Source organism: Panthera uncia, chromosome C2 (assembly GCF_023721935.1).
Source record: "Panthera uncia isolate 11264 chromosome C2, Puncia_PCG_1.0, whole genome shotgun sequence".
Taxonomy (NCBI): Eukaryota; Metazoa; Chordata; class Mammalia; order Carnivora; family Felidae; genus Panthera; species Panthera uncia.
Genome location: NC_064810.1, coordinates 95581127 through 95603410, shown reverse-complemented (window position 1 = coordinate 95603410; position 22284 = coordinate 95581127). Strand labels below are relative to the sequence as shown.

Genomic DNA, 22284 nt, shown 5'->3' with positions numbered 1-22284 from the left:
TGTAGCTTTTTTGTGTTCCACTGTACTTGTCCCTAATAAAGGTGCCTTCCCCCACCCTTCTGATTATGTCACTGAGACCAAATCCTTTGATTTTTTGGTTGTGCCAAAAGTCACAGAATAATTGGCAAGATAAATACAAGTGACCCTGTATTTCTGTTCATCTCATTAATGTAGATCAATTCTGGCTGATTAGTTCTCTTCCAAACACTAGTTAGAATGACTATAACTTGGTGCCATATGGAGGAGAATGGTTTGTGATGGTTGCTTCTGGGGTGGGGGTGGGGGTGGAAGATTTAATAGGTTTTTTTGTTTTGTGTGTGCTCACATGACAACATCTTATGTTTCTGTACCTATTTATTTTTCCTTCACCAAAACTAGCTCAAATAAAATAACAATTCTTAGCTCTTTCTTTAGGAAAGGGGGGAAAAAATCAAGTACCAATCCAATTAGAGAAAGAGATAAAGAAAGTAGGTAAAGGTTGGAAAGGCATTTTAGAATTCATTAATATACTGGCAACCTCCTAAAATTTTTCCTTTTACAAAAAGGAGCTGAAGATCAGAAACTAATAAGAAATCACAGACTTTTAAAAGATTTACCACTTGCTTTTCATAGCTTTATTGACTATTACCAAGTTTCAATATGGTTCAAATAATTAAATACTGCAACTGGCACATTAAAAATACAAACTAATTTACCAAAATAATTGTATTCTGAATATTATGTACAATATTATACATTTTACATTACATAAAGGGTTTTTATACATAAAGGTAAAATTTGATCTATGATTATTGAAAATCCAAAATACATTTGAACAAAACATTCCTATGCATACATACACAATCACTCCGCTGGGATAATCAGAACCATACATGAGTGCGGTTATTAAAAAATAACATCGCATTCATACAACAATGGTAGAAATTGAAATTTGCCTTTATTAATTTGAGAGTATTATTATAAAACCACACACATATGGGTTATATAACCTAATTCTATATATTTAAAAAATCTTTATATAGAGAGACAAATATGTCTCTACCCCAAAAGTTATTTTTGATTTTTAGATTTTTATTTTAAGGACTTTTGTAATTCATAGCCCAATCCCAGCAAATGGAAAAATCATGAGGGTCTATCATATTACCATGTGTATTTCACTGAATACTTTTCGAAGAATAACGCTGATTCAACTGTATAATTTGGAATGCCTTCATGTTCATTCCTGTTATCAAAGTGATTACATACTGAGAAACAGAGCTTACAGGGGAAATATATAGTACTGTAGAGAACTGGATATTGAAACAAGGATATCACTAGGTGATTTCAGAAAAAAAGAACTGAATGGGTGCTCACATAGAAAACACCAGCCACACACACTAGTTAGTAAACAAGGTGTCAGTCCTTCAGGAAGGTTAATGCACTGATGTGCCCTACCTTGTTTGAATACTGGAGTGTCAAAGTCCGGAATACTGTCGTGTGGGTTTTAGTACCATCTCATTTAAAAACCTAATTCCTTTCAAGAAGAGCTGTGATTTTAAGTAAAGCCAAACATTTTTCTAACAGATACAAAAATTCTGAAAAACAATGTCTTTATAGCCAAAATGCCTTTCCAATTGTATGTCACTCTGTACATGGATCTTATTACAGAGACAGACAGATGGGTAAAAATTCCATCAGAACTATACCTCACAAGAACCTCAGAAAGGCAGCAGTTAATAAACTGGCCATTCTCCTTAAAGGATCTGCAGCCTTCTGCAGTATTGCCTATTTGAAATCCTGTATTTTATTAAAGGCAAACAACAGAACAGCTGGAAACTAGAAGACAGAAAAGTAACAAGCTGAAATATACAAAATCGGTGCCCTTTCCAACATCACCTAATCTATGAAAAATGAGATTCAAAGGCCAAGGTTTGCTTTATTCTTTCTCTTCTTGCACGTGTTTAGCTTGAATATAAAAGAAGCTCTAACCTAGGTTATCAAAATATATTCATATAAATGTATGAGCATTTCTAATACAAAAGTTAAAAAAAAGTCTAAATTCTTAATTTTTGTAATTAAATATCCTAGAGTTCAGTAGGCAGATTTATGTCTGAGCAGCTTGAAAAGAATCCGTTGGCTGAGCACTGTCGGTGAGGTCGGGCACCATTACATTTCAGCTCTTCGCCGGGATTTCTCTGCAACAGCAGCCCCGTCCTCTTCCTCTTCTTCCTCCTCCTCATAGGGTTCCTCTCGGCCTTTGGGGTGGTTGTCGTCTCGAACTTCTTGCTCTTCACCATCATTGTTTTTTTCATCGGCCTTAAAGGTAAAAGAGAAAGGGAAAACTAAGAGGGCATAGAGTTAGGATATAAATAATTCCCTCTTCAAAAAAAAAAAAAAAAGGCATGAAGTTATTCACTTTTAGAGAAAAGACTGAATAAAAATGGTCCAACAGGCAACAGTGCGGTCTTCCCTAATCCTCATACCATCACAGACTTTCAGACGTACACAGTGGTATCTACACAAGCAGCCATTCACATCTCCTACATACGCGCACATGCACGCGGCCGAAATATATGTCCCACACTTACGTTTTCATCGTTTTCACCATAGGTCTCTTCAGCGTTATGCTCTAATTCCCTCTTTTTCTCTTCAGTCAAATCTTCCTGAACCTGAGAGAAACCAGAGACACTAGGTGACACTTTTTATAATTTCAATAGTTTGATTTCCAAAAAGTTCATTTAAAGTAGTAGAAACAAAATCAAGCTAAAGATGAATTTGAAAAGGGACAGAAGCCAAAAACTTGACTTGTCTATTAGCTATGAAGAGATGTACAACACACGTCCTACAAAGAAATCAACGCGATTGATTCAGAGCCTAGGACTTTTGTGTGTGAATTTCCAGTTTCTCTGAATAAGCATTAAACCTCCAAGATTAACACTTGAAGAAATTCAGCTTATGAAATTAAAAGTTCCCCTTTTCCAAATGGGAGAACTGCAGAAGTCTGAAGGCTCTGACAGAATGTAACCTCTACGAAGACAGACACCATGTCTTACTCAACTGTCTTCAATACCAAGATGTATACCTGGCACACAGCAATTGCTTAATAAATACTGGTGAGTGAATGAGTCAATGAATAAGAGAATCAAAGCAGCAAATGCCTGCTCTGTAAAGGCCCAGAGAAGAGACACCATTACCTGTATACAATGTAGTAGAAAACAGAGAAAATGTGTATGTACAATTCTTAATTAAGAAAAAGTTCTCTGGCTAAAATATCTAGAGCTCAGAACACAATCATTTCCATTTCTTCATGAAATAGTTACTAAACTGCCTCAAATCCCTACATCTCTTCGATGTTCTAACATCCCATGTCTGTTTTAAGTAGTTTTCTGTCATGTGCACTATTCCCAGTATGTGTCATTGATCCCAATTATTTTTTTCAAAATGCAAATCAAAGAAAGTATCCAAACATCTTTGCTAAATAATCTCCATTTAATGATTACATTGCACAAAAAATGCAAGGTAAAACATTTTCTAACTTAAGTATTTTGACAACCTTATGTATGCCAAAAGATTTAAGTCAGCTGAGTCTCAAAAAATTGCTGACCATCAGTTAAGTATCATGTACTGGGACGAAAAGCAAACCTGCCTTGTCCTAAGACAGTAGTATAAGAGTTAAGTCCTCCGGAATCACACACAGAATTACCAGGTTTTGGGGGCCGGGGGAGTTAAAAATCCCACAAATGCGCAAAGGAGGGCAAGTATGCAGGCGTTACAATTAAAGAGGAACAAATTAAGGGCTGCCTCTTAAGTGTCCATCTGAGGTATGACAGGAATGAGTCACAACCCACCCCACAAGCTTTGAAGGGAACCTGGCTTAAGAGCCTACAAACATGACCCTTCAAAGATGCCTGAGACAGAGCCCAGCTTTCGTGAATCTCTTCTAATCAGCCCAACATCGGCCGGACTCACAGGCCCTAAAGTACGATGGCACCAAATAGGTACATTCTGGACACAGAGGCATAGAGCAGGGTTTTTGTATTCACACGTTCCGGTGGCGAGAGCTAAAGAGAAAACACCCTAGTTTCACCTGCAAGCTCTATCAGTGGCCCATGACATCTCCTCTGCCCTTAGTCGCAGAGTCTCGTAACGACATTCCCCAGGGTGCTGGGATGAAAACACCGAACCACTTATTTGACACTACATATGCTACGGTCTCACTCATTGAAACATCATTAAATTGCCAAAGTGTCCTGATCAATTTCAGGAAACAAAGACACGTCTTTTAGAGCATTATCAAGGAAAACATACTAGTGAACACTAAATTTGGTTTAGCTGGGATTGAGAAGGAACTGCCTTGAAACTGCAACATGGTGGAAAGAACATATAAATCAAGGTCGACAAACTTTTTTTTTGTAAAGGGCCAGATACAGTACATATTCAGGCTTTCTCGGCCGTAAAGTCTCTGGAGCGGCTCCTCAACTCCACCCCTGTGGTGCCGAAGCAGCCTTGCACAGTACGCGAACAAAAAGGAATGGACGTGTTCCAGTAAGACTTGACTTACGAAACAGACTGAGGCCTGTAGTTTGCCAAACCCTAACATAGGCTCCGGAGTCAGACAGACCTGGATTAAAACCTTCGTTAAAACTGGCTCCAAAGTGCTGGCTGCATAAAAATAAGGTCACTTGTTTTTACTATGAAAATTCGCAAGCACACACAAATAAAACATAATTCAAAGAACTCCTTACCACCATCACCAAGGTCCAAAAGTTATCTCAACGTTGCTGCCCTTGCACCACCTATCGCTGTTCTTTATTTTTGTTGATGAAGGGTTCTTAAAATTTCTAGACATCATTATTCATCATAATTTTATCACATTTTACATCACCGTAATTTCGCCCCTGTCCATCTCAGTATGTTATCTCTAAAAACAGTGGATTTTTCTTACATAACCATAGAGCCATTATCACATCTGATAAGTAATCCCACAGTATCATCTAATGTCTACTTCATGCTTAACATTTTCCTGATTATCTTCAAAACGTCTATTTACAGTAGGTTTGGTCTAATAATCCAAACAAAGGCCATACCTAACATCCTTTCTACTCCCCTTTTTTCCTTAATGCTATTAACTCATTTTCCTGTAGAATGACCCACATGCTGCATTTGTTTGCTTCTTTAAGGTATCACTTATTTCCTTTGGCCCCCACTTTTCTTATAAAAGGAAGTTTAAGACTTAAATGGATTCGATTTACAAAGCAAGAGTTTTTGAAAGGTAATACTGCATATTTTATATCTTCACCGCATCAGGAGGCATATAAAACGTGTCCCTGGTACTTTTAATGAGGCTCAAGTTGGTCAAGGAGCTCAGAAGCCTGACCCCTCCATGATACAACTCCCTGACCTCCACTCATGTAGCAAGATCACCCACTGATGACTTGCTCTTAAGTCATCGTTTAATTAGAGGTTACAAAAATGGCAACTCTCTAATTCCACCATTCCGTCTGCATTCACTAACTTCTATAAAGAAGAACTCGTCCCTATCCACTGTTTAGTTACCGTACTTGCTACAGCCTTAATTACAGTAGCCTCTAAAATCAGACCTGGCTGCGGTCTAATCACGGGTCCAACAATAACAAGCTGTGTGACCTTCAAAAACTTAGCTGACCTCTCTGAAGCTCAAATTTCTCATCTGTAAAATAAAAGGGCTTGATGAAAATCAGTGATTTAAAAATTTTCTGTGTGTTTGTGTGTCGGGGGGAGTCATGAACCCTTTTACAACTTTGAGAAGAAATGCAAATGTATGCAAAGAGACACAGATACATGTCACTTTACACAGAAGGTTCAGGAGGTTCAGACTTCCCCAAGTCCGCCCGTGGCCACCTGTCCTAGGCATGCTTCTCCAAACAGCGTGTTCCTGGAACTCTGATTACTAGGCTCCAGCACAGGTAAGATCAAAACCTCCAAGGGTGAAGTCCAATCCAGGAATTTGTACTTTTCACACACTCTCCAAGGTGAGTCTTAGTCACAGCAAAGACTCAGAGCCACTAGTTTGAATGACGGGGAGTGCTGGGTTAAGAATGTCTCTGGCCAGAGAGAGAAAGACGCTTGCATGCGGTCTTTCTTCTCTGGAGACCTATTGTAGAAAATTCGGGTTATTTATCAGTTGCCAAACATGAGGTAAATTAATTTAGGGAACCCACAAATAAAAATTTTATAATTTTCAAATATATACATGTATACACTATTATTCTGGTAGTATATTCTTTGTATTGGGAACAAAACCAATTCAAACTCATCTTAAAAGGCATTACTGAAAAGGAACAAATGATGCAGAAGTTTCTAATTTTCATACATGTTTAGACTGATGTTTCTTCTTTATATGGAGACACACCAATCACGTCTTCCACGTTCAACCCTCTTCAGTAACCTGCTGAAGCTGATGTGAACATTTTGTCAAAAACTTCCCAACGCTGCTCCTCTTTACTCATTTTTACTCACTGAAATCTAACGTTTTAGCCACTTTTAGAAACAGTCCCTATGTGATGCAGCAAAGTTTAATAGCCAAAATAAGACAGATCTACTGGGTCTAAGATGGGCTTTGGCTTCACACGTCAAAGATGTCACGGGATGAGACAGGAGCCGGAAGGCCGAGCCTGACGCAGTCCAATAGGTTAGGATGCAAAGAGGTGGAGGGCATGTGACACAGGAGAGGCTTCAGCAACATCAGCCACATTGACGGACACCACCGTTTGCTGGGTGATGTTTAGCAGGGGAGGCTGTGCCACCTGCACAAGGCGACTCACAGGCTGGCAGTGCCACTAAAGCTGACCAAATATCCCTGTGCTCGCTCTCCCACGAGTGTTCAGATCAATCTGTTTTCAGTTACACTGGAGAAAATGAGCACTCAGATTTTTCAGTCATTTAACTTCTGGGGTTTTTCTGAACATTTAAATAATTTTTAGGCACACACAGCACTTTTTGGCAATGCCATAATTTGTCTCATTTGCTCATAAGTAGATAAAAAAGTCTGGACAGTAAGTGACACAAGGATGGGATCCCCACATGAATGTCCCAAACAATAAGCCATGAACACTTGTTCATAACCATCATTTTTATGCCTTAGAAGGATAATGCTATTACACTAAGATAAAAGAAGGCAGGGATAATGCAAATTTCCAAAAAGCACACTTATTTTGGGTCCTACTCTCTGAGCTCAAGTCACAAGTCTTTTTTTTTTTTTTTAATTTATTTATTTGGTGGGGGAGGTGAGAGAAAGAGAGGGAGAGAATCTCAAGCAGGCTCTGCTCTGTCACCACAGAGCCTGACGCCAGGCTCCATCTCATGAACCATGAGATCATGACCAGACCCAAAATTAAGAGTTGGACGCTTAGCCAACTGAGTCACACAGATGCCCCTCAAGTCACAAGTCTGATGGGCTGTAGCTCTGAGCAGGGACAGCTCTGACAGAAGTCAGGTGACCTGGGATAGAAGGGAGGAGAACCGAGGGCAGCAATGAGCCATACATCCCTGTGGTCAGTGGGGACAGCTGGACGACCCTGGGGCTCGGTGCAGATAAGAACAATGCACATTACAGGGCCCCGCATGGTTTCCAGACCATTCCACAGATGTCTCACACACAGCACCTATAAACAACACGCTATGTGTTCTCACATATTGTAGACCTCTTTTTCTCATTTTGCTGCAGTCTGCTGAGAACTTCGTCTCTATTACTAGTCCTTAAATTGTATTTGGGGACCAGTCTTCTCCCTCCTCAAGGGAAGGACTGGAACAGTGGAAGAAGGTGGAAAGGTCCCATAACTAACCATCTCAGGAACTGCCCAAGGAATGCAACACAGCCTGTGCAAGGGACGCCGGGGGGCAGAGACGGAAGTCACCCGGAGAGAGAGAAAGGCACGCTGAGAGCAGTCCCACACGGGAGGCTATGCAACCTACACAAGACAGGGTCAGAACGTGGGGCAGAGGCACCAGACAGGACTTCAGAGCAGGGAACCAGAGAAAGAGAAGCAGGACTGGGGGCCCGCTGCAGGGACAGAACAGAGCTCTGGTCAGTTCAGCCCGCCTGCAGCCCTCACCTCTGCCCGCCACCGCTCTCTTCCCCTCCTGTCTCTTTCTCTTTTTCCTATCCTTGATCCGTCTTGGATCACAGGACTGCTCTCTCCACCTTGACTGACATAATATAAAGGTGAAAAATAATCAGTAAATACTGATTAAAATTTTATGTTTACCCTTCTGCATTTTTAAAAAGAAGCCAAGGTGAATCTCTTCTCCTTTAATCCCTCAAAGATTCCTGGCATCTGACATAATGAGACAGAGTAATATTCATTCAGACATCCTGTTACAAGAGAAGTCCAGATGAGTATCTTTTTCTTGCCAAATATCTTAATATTCAAGGCTGCTAGTTCTTCTAATGTTCTCTTGTGATAACAGAGCTCAGGATCTCGACCAGGATGAACGGCAGGATGAGAAAAGAGAAAGGATAAAAAGATCAAGCCAGTGAATGTACATGTGACTAGAGATGTATGTGGCCAGTGTCTGTAAAGAGCAACATCCCTTTCTGTTTTCCTGGTGTAAGCGCACCCTTTCACATGAGCTCTGAGAAGTGGACAACAAATGCAACAACAATGAGAAAGCAGGGCTCGTCGAGGGAACTGCACCGGCAAAAAGGGTAGCTCACGTATTCTGAGCAGGGATCCCCAGTGGTGGGGGTGTCAGTTCAGGCTGCCATCTGTCCATCCATTCACGCAGTTCCCGTTAGGGCTAAAGCCCACATGGGCAAGAAACCTGGCTGAGGAACACCTCTGCACCAGAGCTTTGATTTAGCGGACCATTTCCTGGGCCAGAGAGAGACCAAACACAGGGCCTTGGCCTCCTTCGTATCATTTCCCCAGGCTCGGGGCTTCAGCGGTCCTTTCGGTGGGGAGCAGAGACTAACCAGCTACGAGCAATGGCACTCACCCAGCACTTACATGATGTGCCGCCAGGACAGGGCTGCTCTGCAAAGCTAGTTAGCGATAATCTGTTAGAAGTTTACAATAACAAGGAAACTAAAATGAAATTTACGAAATTCCACCTAAATGCATTTTATTCAACTGACCTCCTCATGTATTTTTCCTTTTCTTTATCATTAAATCTCATTATCACACTAAATTCTTAGGAGAGAAAAGGCAAAAAGTAGAGACCCTAAAAATGTTTTTGGAGGGTGTTAAGTGTATTCCAGTGGACACTTGAGGCACCCGTGAGGCAGCACTGTGGCAACGTCTACAGAGCAAGTTACAGGGTTCATCCCGACCCCCAGACCTGACATGCAAAGCTTTGTTCTTCCCTCTGTTATGAGGGGAAGAAACGAGAGAAAATATTCTTACAAATATCACATAGCCCTAAGTCCACCATTCCGGGAGGGCTGGATGACTTCTTTTAGTTCAAAATTTCTAGCGACACCCAGAAAGAAGGATTCTACTACCCTGTTTTTTATTACCTTCTAACCACATGTCACCTTTTTCCACAGTCCATTTCCTCTTGAACCACCCTTTCCCATCCCGACTATGTCTTTCTGAATGTGTCTATGGAAGGCACGTCAAAGCCCATGCTGCCCCTTAAGGTTAGTGTGACGCACCAAGCAGTTTGACCAGTTTCCTGCATCCCACCTCCCTACCTCTTCTTCTCCCTCTTCCTGGTACTGTTCATCAACATTATCTTCCTGCTGGTCTGGGTTTCCTGCCATCTGTTGAAACAAAAGGGGAGGCTTGAGTTACTGAAGGCGGGAGATGCATTTTACAGTTCTCTGGGACAAAGAGCAAGCTTGCTGCCATAACACATGTACTTTCAATGCATCGGTGGCCAGGAAATGATGAATAATCCTTCCCAACACAAAACCTAGGATGTGTGTTTCTCTCGCTCTCTCTCTCTCTGAGTGTGGCCATATCATTTCACATCGCGGCCTACAAACCAACCGAAGAGGCAAACCTTCTGTCAGTGTGCCTTAGGACTAACCTTCTGCATTAATCAGGCAGTTATTAAGATGCCCGGGTTAAAACCACCCTCTAAAGTAGCGTCTGCTTACCACCAAATGTTCTTCCATTTCTGCAGTCTCTTGCTTTGGATTACTTTGTTTTGGCTCCTCATTTTCATCTGGCAAATTTTCCTCTCTCACTTGCTCGGCTTCCTCAAATTCATCTTCGCCTTGATTATTGGGGTCATCTGCTGGGTTTATATCCTCTACAGCCGCCCTCTGCAAAATTTTAATAAAAAGCAACCACTACCTCAAAATCCAGGATCAAATTTAATTTCATTGGAAAGGCCACACACTGGCAGAAAATGAAATCGCCCTTCACCAGACTGTTCGACTCTATCCTTGCCAAGACTCACAAGTACACATCCCACTGTCAAAAGACAAAACTCCTGCTTTATTTGTCAGCGGCTGATGGATCAGAGTGAAGTACAGACAGCACTTGTTTTCGGGAAGCGATTCCAAGACAGTCCTCCAAACTCTAGCACAAGAAATGGGAGTGGAACTAAACAGACCAGAAAAATAGTTCATCAACGCTAACAGAACATGTAAAAGAAATAACTAAAATGGGGGATTTAGATAGGCAAGGAGGAACATCTTTCCTGAGTATGCTGGTTTTCATACAGACAAGCTTTCCTCTGCGAGCAATTTTTTACACAGTAAGGGGGTGAGCAGCCATTGAAGAGCGAGAAGTCTCAGAAAGGACTCAAGAAAGGGTGTGCTTGAAGGGGCTAATCCAAAAGTAAACAGTCGGTATCTAGCATGGAACCAATTTCTATAGAACGATCACTACCACGAAAGAGAAATGTTGCACTGGCAAAGGACAAGAGAAAAAGAACTGAGCGAACCCAGTCTTTGGCAACAGATCTTTAAAAATCTCTCCCCCAACCCTCCCTCCAGCAGCTCTCAGTTATGGTGTTCAACAAATGCCCTTCACGTGATCGACTTGAGAATTATCTCCATTTTCCACTTAAACTCCCAAAGCACCTTTCACAATAATACATGTCCTCATAAAGATTCAGATTTTAAAGCCTGAGCTGGGCAGGGATGTGCTTGCAGGAGCTTCCCGATCACTCCAGGGTCACCAACAGGACACTTAGCTGAGCAGCAAATGCCTCCCAGAGTTGAGGCCTCAGAGCAAGATTTGATCTGTATCAGTGTTCTACAGGCAACAAGATTCCACTTCAATTCACTTTGGAGCCTTGAACATAGTCAAGAGCTCACCGGTCTCAGTTGACTTATTACTTGCACATCCCCAGCTACATGCTTCATTTAAGAGCAGATGACACTTTTCTTGGGAATAGAGAGTGACAAATCATCACCTTTACTCCAGACGCCAATTACTCCACAATCTCTATATATAGATTTCTTTCTGGGCATTATCAATAATACGTGTGGAAACACAGGAAAAATATAATACATTCTCTTCAAAAACAAAGTACCAAAGGGCTTTTGCAAAAGCCCACAGAAATGTACACACAGGGTCCAACACGACGCAAGTAATAGGTGAAGTGTAACAGGCACAGTTGTTACCTTCAAATAAACAGATGATAGGGGCGCCTGGGTGGCCCAGTCGGTTAAGCGTCCAACTTTGGCTCAGGTCGTGATCTCGCGGTTCGTGAGTTCAAGCCCTGCGTCGGGCTCTGTGCTGACAGCTCAGAGCCTGGAGCCTGTTTCGGATCCTGTGTCTCCCTCTCTCTCTCTGACCCTCCCCCGTTCATGCTCTGTCTCTCTTGGTCTCAAAAATAAATAAACGTTAAAAAAAAATTTAAAAAAACAAATAAACAGATGATCAAACACACCTCAATAAAACTGGAAAAAATTTCTTTAATTAAAAAAAAATTAGATGAGACAAAGAGAGACAAGCTGGCTAACGATTTCTAATTAAAAGAAGGAATGGGAGGAAGAGAGCAGTGTCCTCCAGACCAAGTGGAGTGCTGACTGGAGAGCGAGGGTTAGATGATCACCCTCAAAGCACGCAGCACCTCCCAGAGGGCGGAGACTGGGACAGGCACCCTCTCACCGGCCCTGCAGGCCCTGCATCGGCTCAGGCACATCCGCTTTCTTGCTGCTCTGGAAGATACTCCCTTGTCCCTCCACAGTCACCAGCTCTACTCCCCTACTCTCCAGAGCTCCCACCCTTTCCTGAGCACACTTGCACAAGTGCTAACGCAGGAGCCACAGGCAAAAGTGCTTTGTTACAGCTCCGCTCAAGTTAAGTACAAAAGCCATTTCCACACATAAAAAAAAAAAAAAAAAAAAAAAAAAAAAAGTAAAAAAATTAAAAAGAAATTAAAAAGAATTTTAAAGCTGTTTCCATCCAGGGGGTTTTAAGCAGCTATCATCAGGGAGACTTTCTCAATGAGTATCAAGGAAAGATATATGGATCTTCCTTTCAATATAAACAAGACCCATATGGTAGCATAGACTAGATAAACATAGCGGTGGTTTTACTAGCAAAAGATGACAGGAGAGCTAAAGTAAGTTGTAAAATTCATCTACACACAAGCGCGAGAACGCACTCACTTGACGCTTGCTCGCCTCAGGCCCCCCGGCTACACAGGTGAACTGGGAGTCTAGGTCCTTTCTTGGTAAACACAAAGGACATTCTTGGTTATCAGGTCTCTACTGATTCATATTCTAAATTTTCTACAGCATTATGGTACCTGAGCATTTTTTTTTTCCCATTTCTCAAGCCCCACATCCTTACTTCATGTACTGATTAAAACGGTTGCTTACTGCCGGGAGATGACAGAGTCACACGACCTACATAACACCCTAGCAAACTATTCAACATGCTCCAGAATGGCTCATTTATTTTCTCTGCTTCTCTAACTCCCACACTTTTTTTTTTTTCATTTTTCAGAATGACTGCATATTTCAGTGGTTCTCAGCATTGCTTTTCCTGATCTAGAAGTTGTCAGAGGGAAACTCCTATGTTTTTCTAGAGCAGCTTCTGAGCCAGTCTCCCCCAACACACCCTCAGTTTACAGTTAACAACATTGCTTATATAATTACACAAGCCACCTTCCTTCTGCACTGATGAAATAACAGATATATCTGGAGCCAAAGGCGTGGTGTCAGGTAAACCTTCAAGTTTCCTTTCCGCGTTGTGAGTTTCCAAGAGTCATGACCGAAAGAGAGGACACTTACATCTGCCTCGGAGTCTGGATCAGCTTCGTGGGGACCCTGATCTTGAGGCTCATGTCCATTCTCTGGGTCATCTTCTGCCTCATCTTGGTGCTGGTTATCTCTGTCATAGGCTAGCAAATCAAAGGAACTAATATCAGTACAGATGAACCAGACAGGACTCTACCCTTTCACTCAAAGAAAAGCCACCAGTGGGCTTTCCTACAGACTATTTCACCCAATCTCTCCTCCAAAGAGAAAGAGGTTAATTCAACAGAAGGCATACACCTCAGCTCTTCTGAATAAAACTAGGTCCTTTTCCTAGACCATGTGTCTAAGGAGATAGCATGGGTGAGTGACACATGCTAATCTTCTAAAGCAAATGTTTATAAGAGCTTCATTCTCCCCCTTGCTATATGAAAAACAATAATAAAACTTTCTCAACAAAAGCATGCCCAGTCAACTGGACACTGATAAAATTGTCAGCTAATTTTTGGTAACATCAAAGGAAATAGCAAGGTACCAAAAGAAGAACTGGTAACGTCTCAGGAAATGGAAAAAAGAACACCTCATCACACGGCAGTGATGAGGGATGCCACCACAAGGATACATCTCACAGTTCAACTCACATAGATATTTGCTGCTTTCAGAAAAATAAAATTTCATAAAGGAAATTTAGGTAAGAGCATACAAAGAGAAGAACAAACAACTTTTTAAGTAAGATATAAGAGGAAAGGTTAAGTATATGGAGAGTATTTAGCTTATAAAAAATAGAGATGCAGGGTAACTTACCATCAGGTTTCAAGTGCACCAAGGGATTCATTAAATAAATAAGAGAACAAACTGTTCCCTAGTCTTACTGATAATGGAACAAAAAAGCTGAAAGTGCTACACAGGGGGACATAAGGAAAACAATTTCTTGACTATGAGGCTATAAAATATCAGAACAGGCTATAGAGGGAGTTTGGGTAATCACCTTCTTTTAGCCTCTTTTAAAGAGGATACATATCTGAGTGTTAGAGTCGCCAGAGAAACTGTTACTTTCTAGCTCTATTATACAGGAAGGGATATTTGATAAATTGCATACGAGACGCCTGCCACGAGTGAAAGCTACTAGTGCCTTAATCTGAAAAACTTTCAAGGCAATGATCCAAAGGTTTCCAAGGTAAGGAGAAAAGGTAGCCATTTCCCGGAGTATAACAGTCCTATGACAATGTGTCATAAAGAACAATTCAGTACACAAAAAGCTTAAACTGTAGGAAAAAAATATTAGGAAGGAAACAGATGATCTTGGGCAGGTGTGGCCACCAATGTGTACTGTTTGGAAGGATTACCAGTGACATAACAGCAGCAGCGACAAAAGGCATGTGGTACACAAGTCTCCCTTGTATGTACTCAGATGTGCACGCAACTCTGAGTCGATGTTCCACGTGACCAAGTAATCTCATTAACGTATTGACAATCTGAGAAGTCTCACCACCTCCTTCCTCTTCTTGGACGCCCTGGTCCTCTGCTCCCTGAACAATATCATGATCCACAGTGTCATAATGACCTTGCTGCCTGCAAGAGACACAAATGTCAACAATTCAGTGACAAATTCGGTGGCACAATTTCACAGAAGTCATTTACATTTAAAGGTAATAATAAACGAATTTTTCAACGGTTTTTAAAAAGTCATCAAGAGGTTCTTTTTTCTTTTTAAACTTATGCTATTGGGTTTAATAAAGATTCCAGCTACAATTTCAAAGCATACCTTAAAAAACATAAAACACCTTTCACCTGGTAAAGTAAAATAAAGTTAGCACAGAACCTGCTAGGTCCTCTCTCTCTAAAGTAAGCTTGGAGGGGTGCCTGGGTGGCTCAGTCGGTTCAACATCTGACTTCGGCTCAGGTCAGGATCTCACGGTCTGTGAGTTCGAGCCCCACGTGGGCTCTATGCCGACAGCTGGAGCCTGGAGCCTGTTTTGGATTCTGGGTCTCCTCTCTCTCTGACCCTCCCCGTTCATGCTATGTCTCTCTCTGTCTCAAAAATAAATAAGCATTAAAAAAATTTTTTTTAAATAAAGTAAGCTTGAAGATCTAACGTTTTTAATTAGGAAAAAGAAAAGGTTGATTGTTTTAGAATGAAATATTTGGAAATTCAGTTCTCCAGTCGTTGTTCCGCTCCGGCTACAGGAGCCCCCCCCCCCCCCCCCCCCCCCAAGCTCACGGGGAACAGGCACCCCGAGCTGTGTGCCCTGCTCAGAAGAACGAGAGGAGAGCTGCATGCACCATCGGGAGAAGGCTACCGTAGCTGCTCCGGGGGCTGCGGCCGCCCCTCCTCGGGGCCGGCCTGCCTCTGCCGGGCCACCTCTCTGGCGAGGAGCTGCTGCCGCTGCCTCAGCAAGTGTCCCTGCAGCCGCTGCTGGTGCAGGGCGTCCTGCTGCTCTCTCAGCCTCTGCGCCTCCTCAGCCCGCCTCGCTGCCAGCCGCTGCTGCTCCAGCTGCTCCTCGTAGGGCGATCGCAATTTGGTGGCCGGCCCGGCGGAGGGATACACCTGGGGGGAAAGGTGGCGCTGCTGAGCGGGGACAGGCCGCACCTCGGGTCACCCCTTCCTTGGTTTCCCCTGACACACTCTGGCGGCAGGCCTGGTTTACTTAATTAACACCCACCCATCTGTCAGGTGAACTGGGATTGCACCTCAGGTCCAAGGTCACCCTGAGCCAGAACCCCTCTTTCCCAACTCTCTGAGTCAGCCTTGGCTTCTTTTAGCAACCCATCTTCCCGATTTGCTGGCATTTTGGCAGATTTTCAACGTGCTCCCTCTCACACGGGAGAGGGCAAAACAGAAGGGCAAATCCCTTCTGAACCCTAACTGAACGGATGTTCAAAAGGTGCTGCTCTAAGTGGGCACGTAGTAACCTCACATTAATTGTAGCAATTTGTGAGCTGAAGCTGTAAGAGTGTAAGATCCAGCGATGCCAATTAATTCTAGGAATGCGGAACCAATCTCAGGCTGACCACAGCCAAAAAAGCCAAATTTCCGGTAAGGGCAGAGGGGCAGAGAACAAATTCCTTCAAGGAAAAAGAGAATGGGTGAGAAGGCAGTACCTTCTGATGAAAGGAAAAACTGATCCAGGAATTCTTAAACTCTGCTTCCCACTGAGCTACCCACAACTCACTCCTCCATCACCCCCTCTCCCAACCAACACAAGCACACCCAATATTCACCAAAGAAAAGAAGGTGCAGGGTTAAGGGGAATTAAACTCAAAGGGAAATTACTTTTGAAAAAGGCCGTATGAGGGACACAAGACTGGGAGAAGCTTCTCCATGCTAAGTTTGCAACAAGGAGTCCAACAACAGAGGCTGTTACATCTACTCAGCCTAAAGCCTCAGGCAGCTTGTAGTCTTAGAAAGCTCGAAGCCGAACGAAACCTCAGAGGCATAAATACAAAGTGACTGGCATGTATGTAAAGGCAGGCAGCCCAGTGTTAAGGATCAGCTTAGAGACAGAGGAAGAAAGAAAGCTCTCTGCACTCAGTGTTGCTTCAAGTTCTTTTAAATTCGGTTTTCTAATAATAATGGATTTTTCAAAGATAAAAAGCCTTATTTATGTGAGAGGGGAGTGCTCCGGTAGGGGGAGACTGAGCAGAGATTGGTTAAACATACTCACCCAGTGGGCATCCTTAAGTGATAAGATCAGCCTTTTGACAACTTAATAACCACCTTGAAGATGAATGTGCAGAAGCCAACCTACCATTTGATAGTAAATGAACAGGGAGAAGGAGACTTTTGATCATAGAAAATGAGACCTTTCTGGGCCTCAAGTTGCCCTTGGAACTTGAACACGTTCCCCGGAGGTGCCCCATCAGGCGCTTATCTATCCTCCTTCTGCTCAAGGGACCTGAGTGAGCATGAGGCTGCCTTGTTACGCACTACTGACAAAGAAAATACACCAACAGCTTTCTGTTTCCTTCGGGTCAGCTTTCTGAGGGATGGGAGCAGCTATGCTATTAACATTACACGAAAAAATTTAAGCATGTGCATCTAAAAAACATACGTGCATGTAACATTTAGTGAAATCGCTCGAATTTTATTTTAGAGATTGTTGTATATGGGGAGGCTTTCTCAATGTTTAAAAACAAAGCCATGCTCCCTATCCTGGCTGACGAAACAGAATCCCAGTGGAGGTGAAGGACCTCGTACCTCGGCGTGAGCATGCCCTCCCAGAAGGTTGGCTTCTTCCCTCGGGTCACGCTGTTCCTTCCATTCCCGATCCTGTTCCTCTGGCGATGGGTCGTGTTCCTCCTCCAGATGTTCAGCCTGCCCGACCTGTTCCATGGCCTCCTCTTCCAGGGCCTTCCTGTGCTCCTCTTCCACCTGACGCTCCTCCGGCTCTCTGGGTTCCGCGTCCTGCTGGTTCAGCTCTGCTGGAGCCTGAAATTCTGCCTCTTTCTGGGTGGGAGGGTAAAGTTTTGTTTCTTCTGTTCTTCTAGGAACAGCTTCATGTGTCTGCCACACATCATTATTCCGAGACACCTAGGCCAAGCACATCACTGGAAATGACCCTCTTCTACTTTGAAAGCAGTGAGACAACCTGTTTATTACCATGTCTATGGGGTTACAACATAAGCAAAATCTTGGGAATCTAGAAATACACAGTCCTGACTGAAAAGTATGGCTGCAATGGAGTCACTTAACTCTTCTCACTGTGTCATCTCACCTATAAAATAGAGATAACATCAGTAAAATTTCATCGTAGGAAGCATACAAATAGTAACCTAAGAGTAAAGCCTATACATGACCACATTGCAATCTAACTTCCCTCAAAAGCAATCTAACTCCTGTTTTCCTTTAGAACAAGGAAAAAGAAAAAAAAAAACCTCTCAGACTTGAAGTGATGAAGTGCTTACATGATTTTCTTCAATGTAAACTTTGTTTTCAATAATACTTGAAAAGTGGGGTGCCTTAGTGGCTCAGTACGAAGAGCATGCAACTTTTGATCTCAGGGTCATGAGTTCAAGCCCCATGTGGGGTGTAGAGATTACTTAAATAAATCTTTAAAAAAAAATAATAATGATTTGAAAAGAGAAGGACAGGGGCTTCTGGGTGGCTCAGTCAGTTAAGTATCCAACTTTAGCTCAGGTCATGATCTTGAGATCTGTGAGTTCGAGCCCCACATCGGGTCTATGCTGACAGCTTGTGGCCTGGAGCCTCCTTCAGAGTCTGTGTCTCCCTCTCTCTTTGCCACTCGCCCCCCTTCCCCCACTAGTGCTCTGTCTCTTTCTCTCTTAAAAATAAACATTAATTTTTTTTTTAATTTAAGAAAAGAGAAGGATAAAATGATATTGAGGATAAGTTGGGTTTATTTTTATTAACTAATAAAAAAAAGAATGCCATTACTAATAGACATCCATGTTAACTAAAAATAGTGCCCATTAAACCATACAATAAAATATTTTTAACATATTAAAGTAGCATCTCTTCATAAATCCGAGGAAATAATTTTGTAAATATTTTGTAGTGTTAATATAGAAAACTCTGAACAACAACAACAAAAAAGACATGTTTTGTGTTTTTTTTTTCTTTACAGAAAATTCCTCTTCAAAAATTGGTTGATTTAAATTGGTTTTTCCAGATTGAAAGTTTCAGAGATTTCCATTTGATCTTCATTACTTAGAAAGGAGGGTCAAAAAAGAAATGATAAAATATCGTAAGAAAACGAATCACTCCTTTCTCCCTTCCCACCTTCTTTATCAGAAAAAATGACTACTTTGGTCAGACTGTTCTTCCAAACTGAAATAAATGTGAAGCCATCTTCTTAAATTGGCAGAACTGTAACTGAGAAACTGGACTGTATAAATAAATAAATATTTCTGCACAGTGAAGGAAACAATCAACAAAACTAAAAGGCAGCCTATGGAATGGAATAAGGTATTTACACATGAGATATCTTATAAGGAGTTAGTACCCTAAATCTATACAGAATTTATCAAACTGGGGGTGGCTGGGTGGCTCAGTAGGTTGTGTTTGACTTTGGCTCGGGTCATGATGTCACGGTTCATGAGTTCAAGACCCACATCAGGCTCTCTGCTGTCAGTGCAGAGCCTGTTTGGGATCCTCTGTCCTCCCCCTCTCTTTACCCCTCCCCCTCTTACACGTGTGCTCTCTTTCTCTCAAAAATAAATAAAAGCATTTAAAAAATAAAAATTAAAAAAAAAAGAATTTATCATACTTAACACCCAAAAAAACAAATAATCCAGTGAGGAATGGGAAGACAAGAATAGACACTTTTCCAAAGAAGACATCCAGATGGCTAACAGACACACGAAGAGACGCTCCACATCTCACATAATCAGGGAAATGCAAATCAAAACCATGAGGAGATATCACTTCACACCTGTCAGAATGGCTGAAATTAACAACACAGGAAACAACAGATGTTGGTGAGGGTGTGGTGAAAGGGGAACCTTCTCACACTGTTGGTGGACAGTGGACAACAGCATGGAGGTTCCTCAGAATTAAAAATAGAACTACCCTATGACCCACAATTGCACTACTAGCTATACCCAAAGGATACAAAAATACAGTTTTGAAGGGGTACATGCACCCCGATGTTTACAGCAGCATTATCAACAACATCCAAACTATGCAAAGGGTCGAAATGTCTATCAACTGATGAATGGATAAAGGGGATGTGGTGTGTGTGTGTGTGTGTGTGTGTGTGTGTGTGTGTAATGGAATATTACTCAGCCATCAAAAAGAATGAAATCTTGCCTTGCAATCATGTAAATGAAGCTAGAGTGTATTATGCTAAGCAAAGTAAGTCAAAGACAAATACCACATGATTTCACTAATGTGGAATTTAAGAAATAAAACAGATGAACATATGGAAAGGGGGGAAAAAAAAGACAGAAGGAAGCAGACCATAAGAGACTCTTAATGATAGAGAACAAACAGAGGGCTGATGGAGGGAAGTGGATGGGGGATGGGCTAGATAGTGCTGGGCACTGAGGAGGGCACTTGTTGGAATGAGCCCTCAGTGTTGTATGTAAGTGATGAATCACTAAATCCTACTCCTGAAACCAATACTGCACTATATGTTCTGTATGTTAACTAACTAGAATTTAAAGAAAAATCTGAAAAAAAGAATAAAATAAATAAACAAAAGGAGGAAGAAAGTGCTCTCTCAGACATCTGAAGACAACTTTTGGAGATGTATGTCTTACCAATGTCCTCACGTACCTGGCGCGTTTGACATAATACTGCCCTAGCTTTACATGAAGTATTTCTTTAAAGGGCCCTAAGTGCTTTCAAATGTGTGCCATTTATCTCCATAGCACTTCTGTGAGAAAGCTTCCAGCAGATAACTACTCTCTCCACCTCACAGATGAGAAAACTAAAGGTGTGAGTCATTACAAGATTAACCCAGGAATCTGGTAGTCAGACTAGGATAAAGAATAGAACCGATCCCCAGGCCAGAGATCTGGTCATGTTTTCTTATGTTAAGAGTAACCACAGAAGACACAGAGGGTCCTGTCTATACAGGAATGCTCTGCATGACTGAAGATTTCCATGAAGTCTGCTCCTAGCAACTTAAATATTCCCATAAGATGGTAACTCAGGGCACATCTTCTTGAACATTTGCTGTTAAAACCAACTTTTTCAGGGGGAAAGATAGTAATATGTGCTGTATTTATTATGCATGTAATTAAAACAACTTTGTAAGAGTTAAGGATAAGGGTAACCCTACTTTTGATGTCTCGCTTAGGAGATATTTTTTAAGCAAGGCTCAACTTTTATGAAGAACAGGAATACAAAAAAAAAAAAGTGGATTAAGAAACTAGCACTCATACATTTGGCAGTTTTATAGAGACCTCTTAAATACAATTTTTGGCTTGTTCTCTGTGGACCCAGAACTATACTTTCAACCCTAATACTTGAGTGGGCTATCACATAATATCCTTATGATCATTTAATCTTCTCACTCTGCCCCCTAACAACCCAAATGACATGAACAGAAAAAAAATAAATAAAAAACTCAGCACAACCGCTCCTTAAAAAAAATAAACCCACATGAATAAACAAAGTTGGTAGAGTCTTTCCCAGAAAATATTACAGCAGTTCTCAAAGTGTACTCCCCAGACCAGCTGAATCAGTTAGAAATGCAGGCCTCATCCCAAAATAACTGAACTGGAAATTCTGGGCTGGGGCCCAACTATTTGTGTTTTAACAGCCCTGCCGGGGACTCTGATCTATGCTAAAATTTGAGAACCACTGTTCTGAAGGAAGGGTCGGCAATATTTCGAGCAGTTCACCTGATGACAGCTTGATGGGGAAAGTGACCCCACCACAGAATACCAGTTCACGCCTCTTACCTCCCGCGGCTCTCCAGCTGCCTTCTCCCTCGCTGTGCTGTCCCTGTGTGGAGAATGTGTCACCTGGGTAACATTCTGCTGCTCTGTTTGTTCTGGTTTGTGAAGGCTTGGGATCCGATTCAAAGTATCTTTCAATTGTTTATACTCTGCAACTTGTGTCTGTGTATAAATTGCACAATTGGATGCAAATTGTACAATTTGAGGAGGGAAAGAGATACATTGTTCATGGATGGACATTAGGGTTCACTGGAAGACTAGACTAAAATATTATACTGAAGTACAAATTAGGAAAAATATGCAGATTATTTCCATGCATTAGCTATTCTTACTTGGACAAGCTTAACCATTTTTAAGCACATGCAAATGAGAATTAGACATAAAGGGAGCAGAGAAAAAATATCTAAGACAGATGTTAGTTTCTCATGCTATGTTAAACAGTCAGAATTTTTATAAATAACTTCCTAGTATAAATATCATTATTAAAAGACAGTTTGCAATCAGTTTTACAAGCATTAAAAAATCTGTTTAAAAATTCACATAATTATATCTTTTACCAATATGGTCTAAGTCATGTTTTTCAGTGGAAAGGAATCATAAGCTTAAAATAAGCAACTATATAGATATACATATAAAAACATTAGCATATATATATGTATATATATATAATCACTCAGACCACACCCTTCTGCCCATCAGCCTGTGCTCAAATACGGTCCCTTACTTTCCAGAATGCTTACGGTATTGTGCTCTGAAGATTTAGAAAAGGAATAGCATAGGCATGAAATGAGCCT

The 22284-nt window shown here is 41.7% G+C and overlaps 1 protein-coding gene across 4 annotated transcripts in view; it reads right to left on the bottom strand.

The window, feature by feature from the left end:
• Nucleotides 1-581: 581 nt before the first annotated feature.
• Nucleotides 582-22284, bottom strand: part of GOLIM4 (golgi integral membrane protein 4) — a 78575-nt gene continuing 56872 nt past the window's right edge. For 2 of the 4 annotated variants that reach the window (XM_049628579.1, XM_049628582.1), the window contains 9 exons: nucleotides 21494-21652; nucleotides 17322-17654; nucleotides 15424-15671; nucleotides 14613-14695; nucleotides 13160-13269; nucleotides 10061-10228; nucleotides 9653-9721; nucleotides 2568-2648; nucleotides 582-2295 (listed from right to left, as the gene is read on the bottom strand). In XM_049628579.1, the coding sequence (XP_049484536.1) occupies nucleotides 2146-2295; nucleotides 2568-2648; nucleotides 9653-9721; nucleotides 10061-10228; nucleotides 13160-13269; nucleotides 14613-14695; nucleotides 15424-15671; nucleotides 17322-17654; nucleotides 21494-21652 (1401 nt within the window). In that variant the 3' untranslated portion in view covers nucleotides 582-2145. The remainder of the gene's footprint in view (nucleotides 2296-2567; nucleotides 2649-9652; nucleotides 9722-10060; nucleotides 10229-13159; nucleotides 13270-14612; nucleotides 14696-15423; nucleotides 15672-17321; nucleotides 17655-21493; nucleotides 21653-22284) is intronic. The other 2 variants (XM_049628580.1, XM_049628583.1) reach the window with 1 other exon arrangement.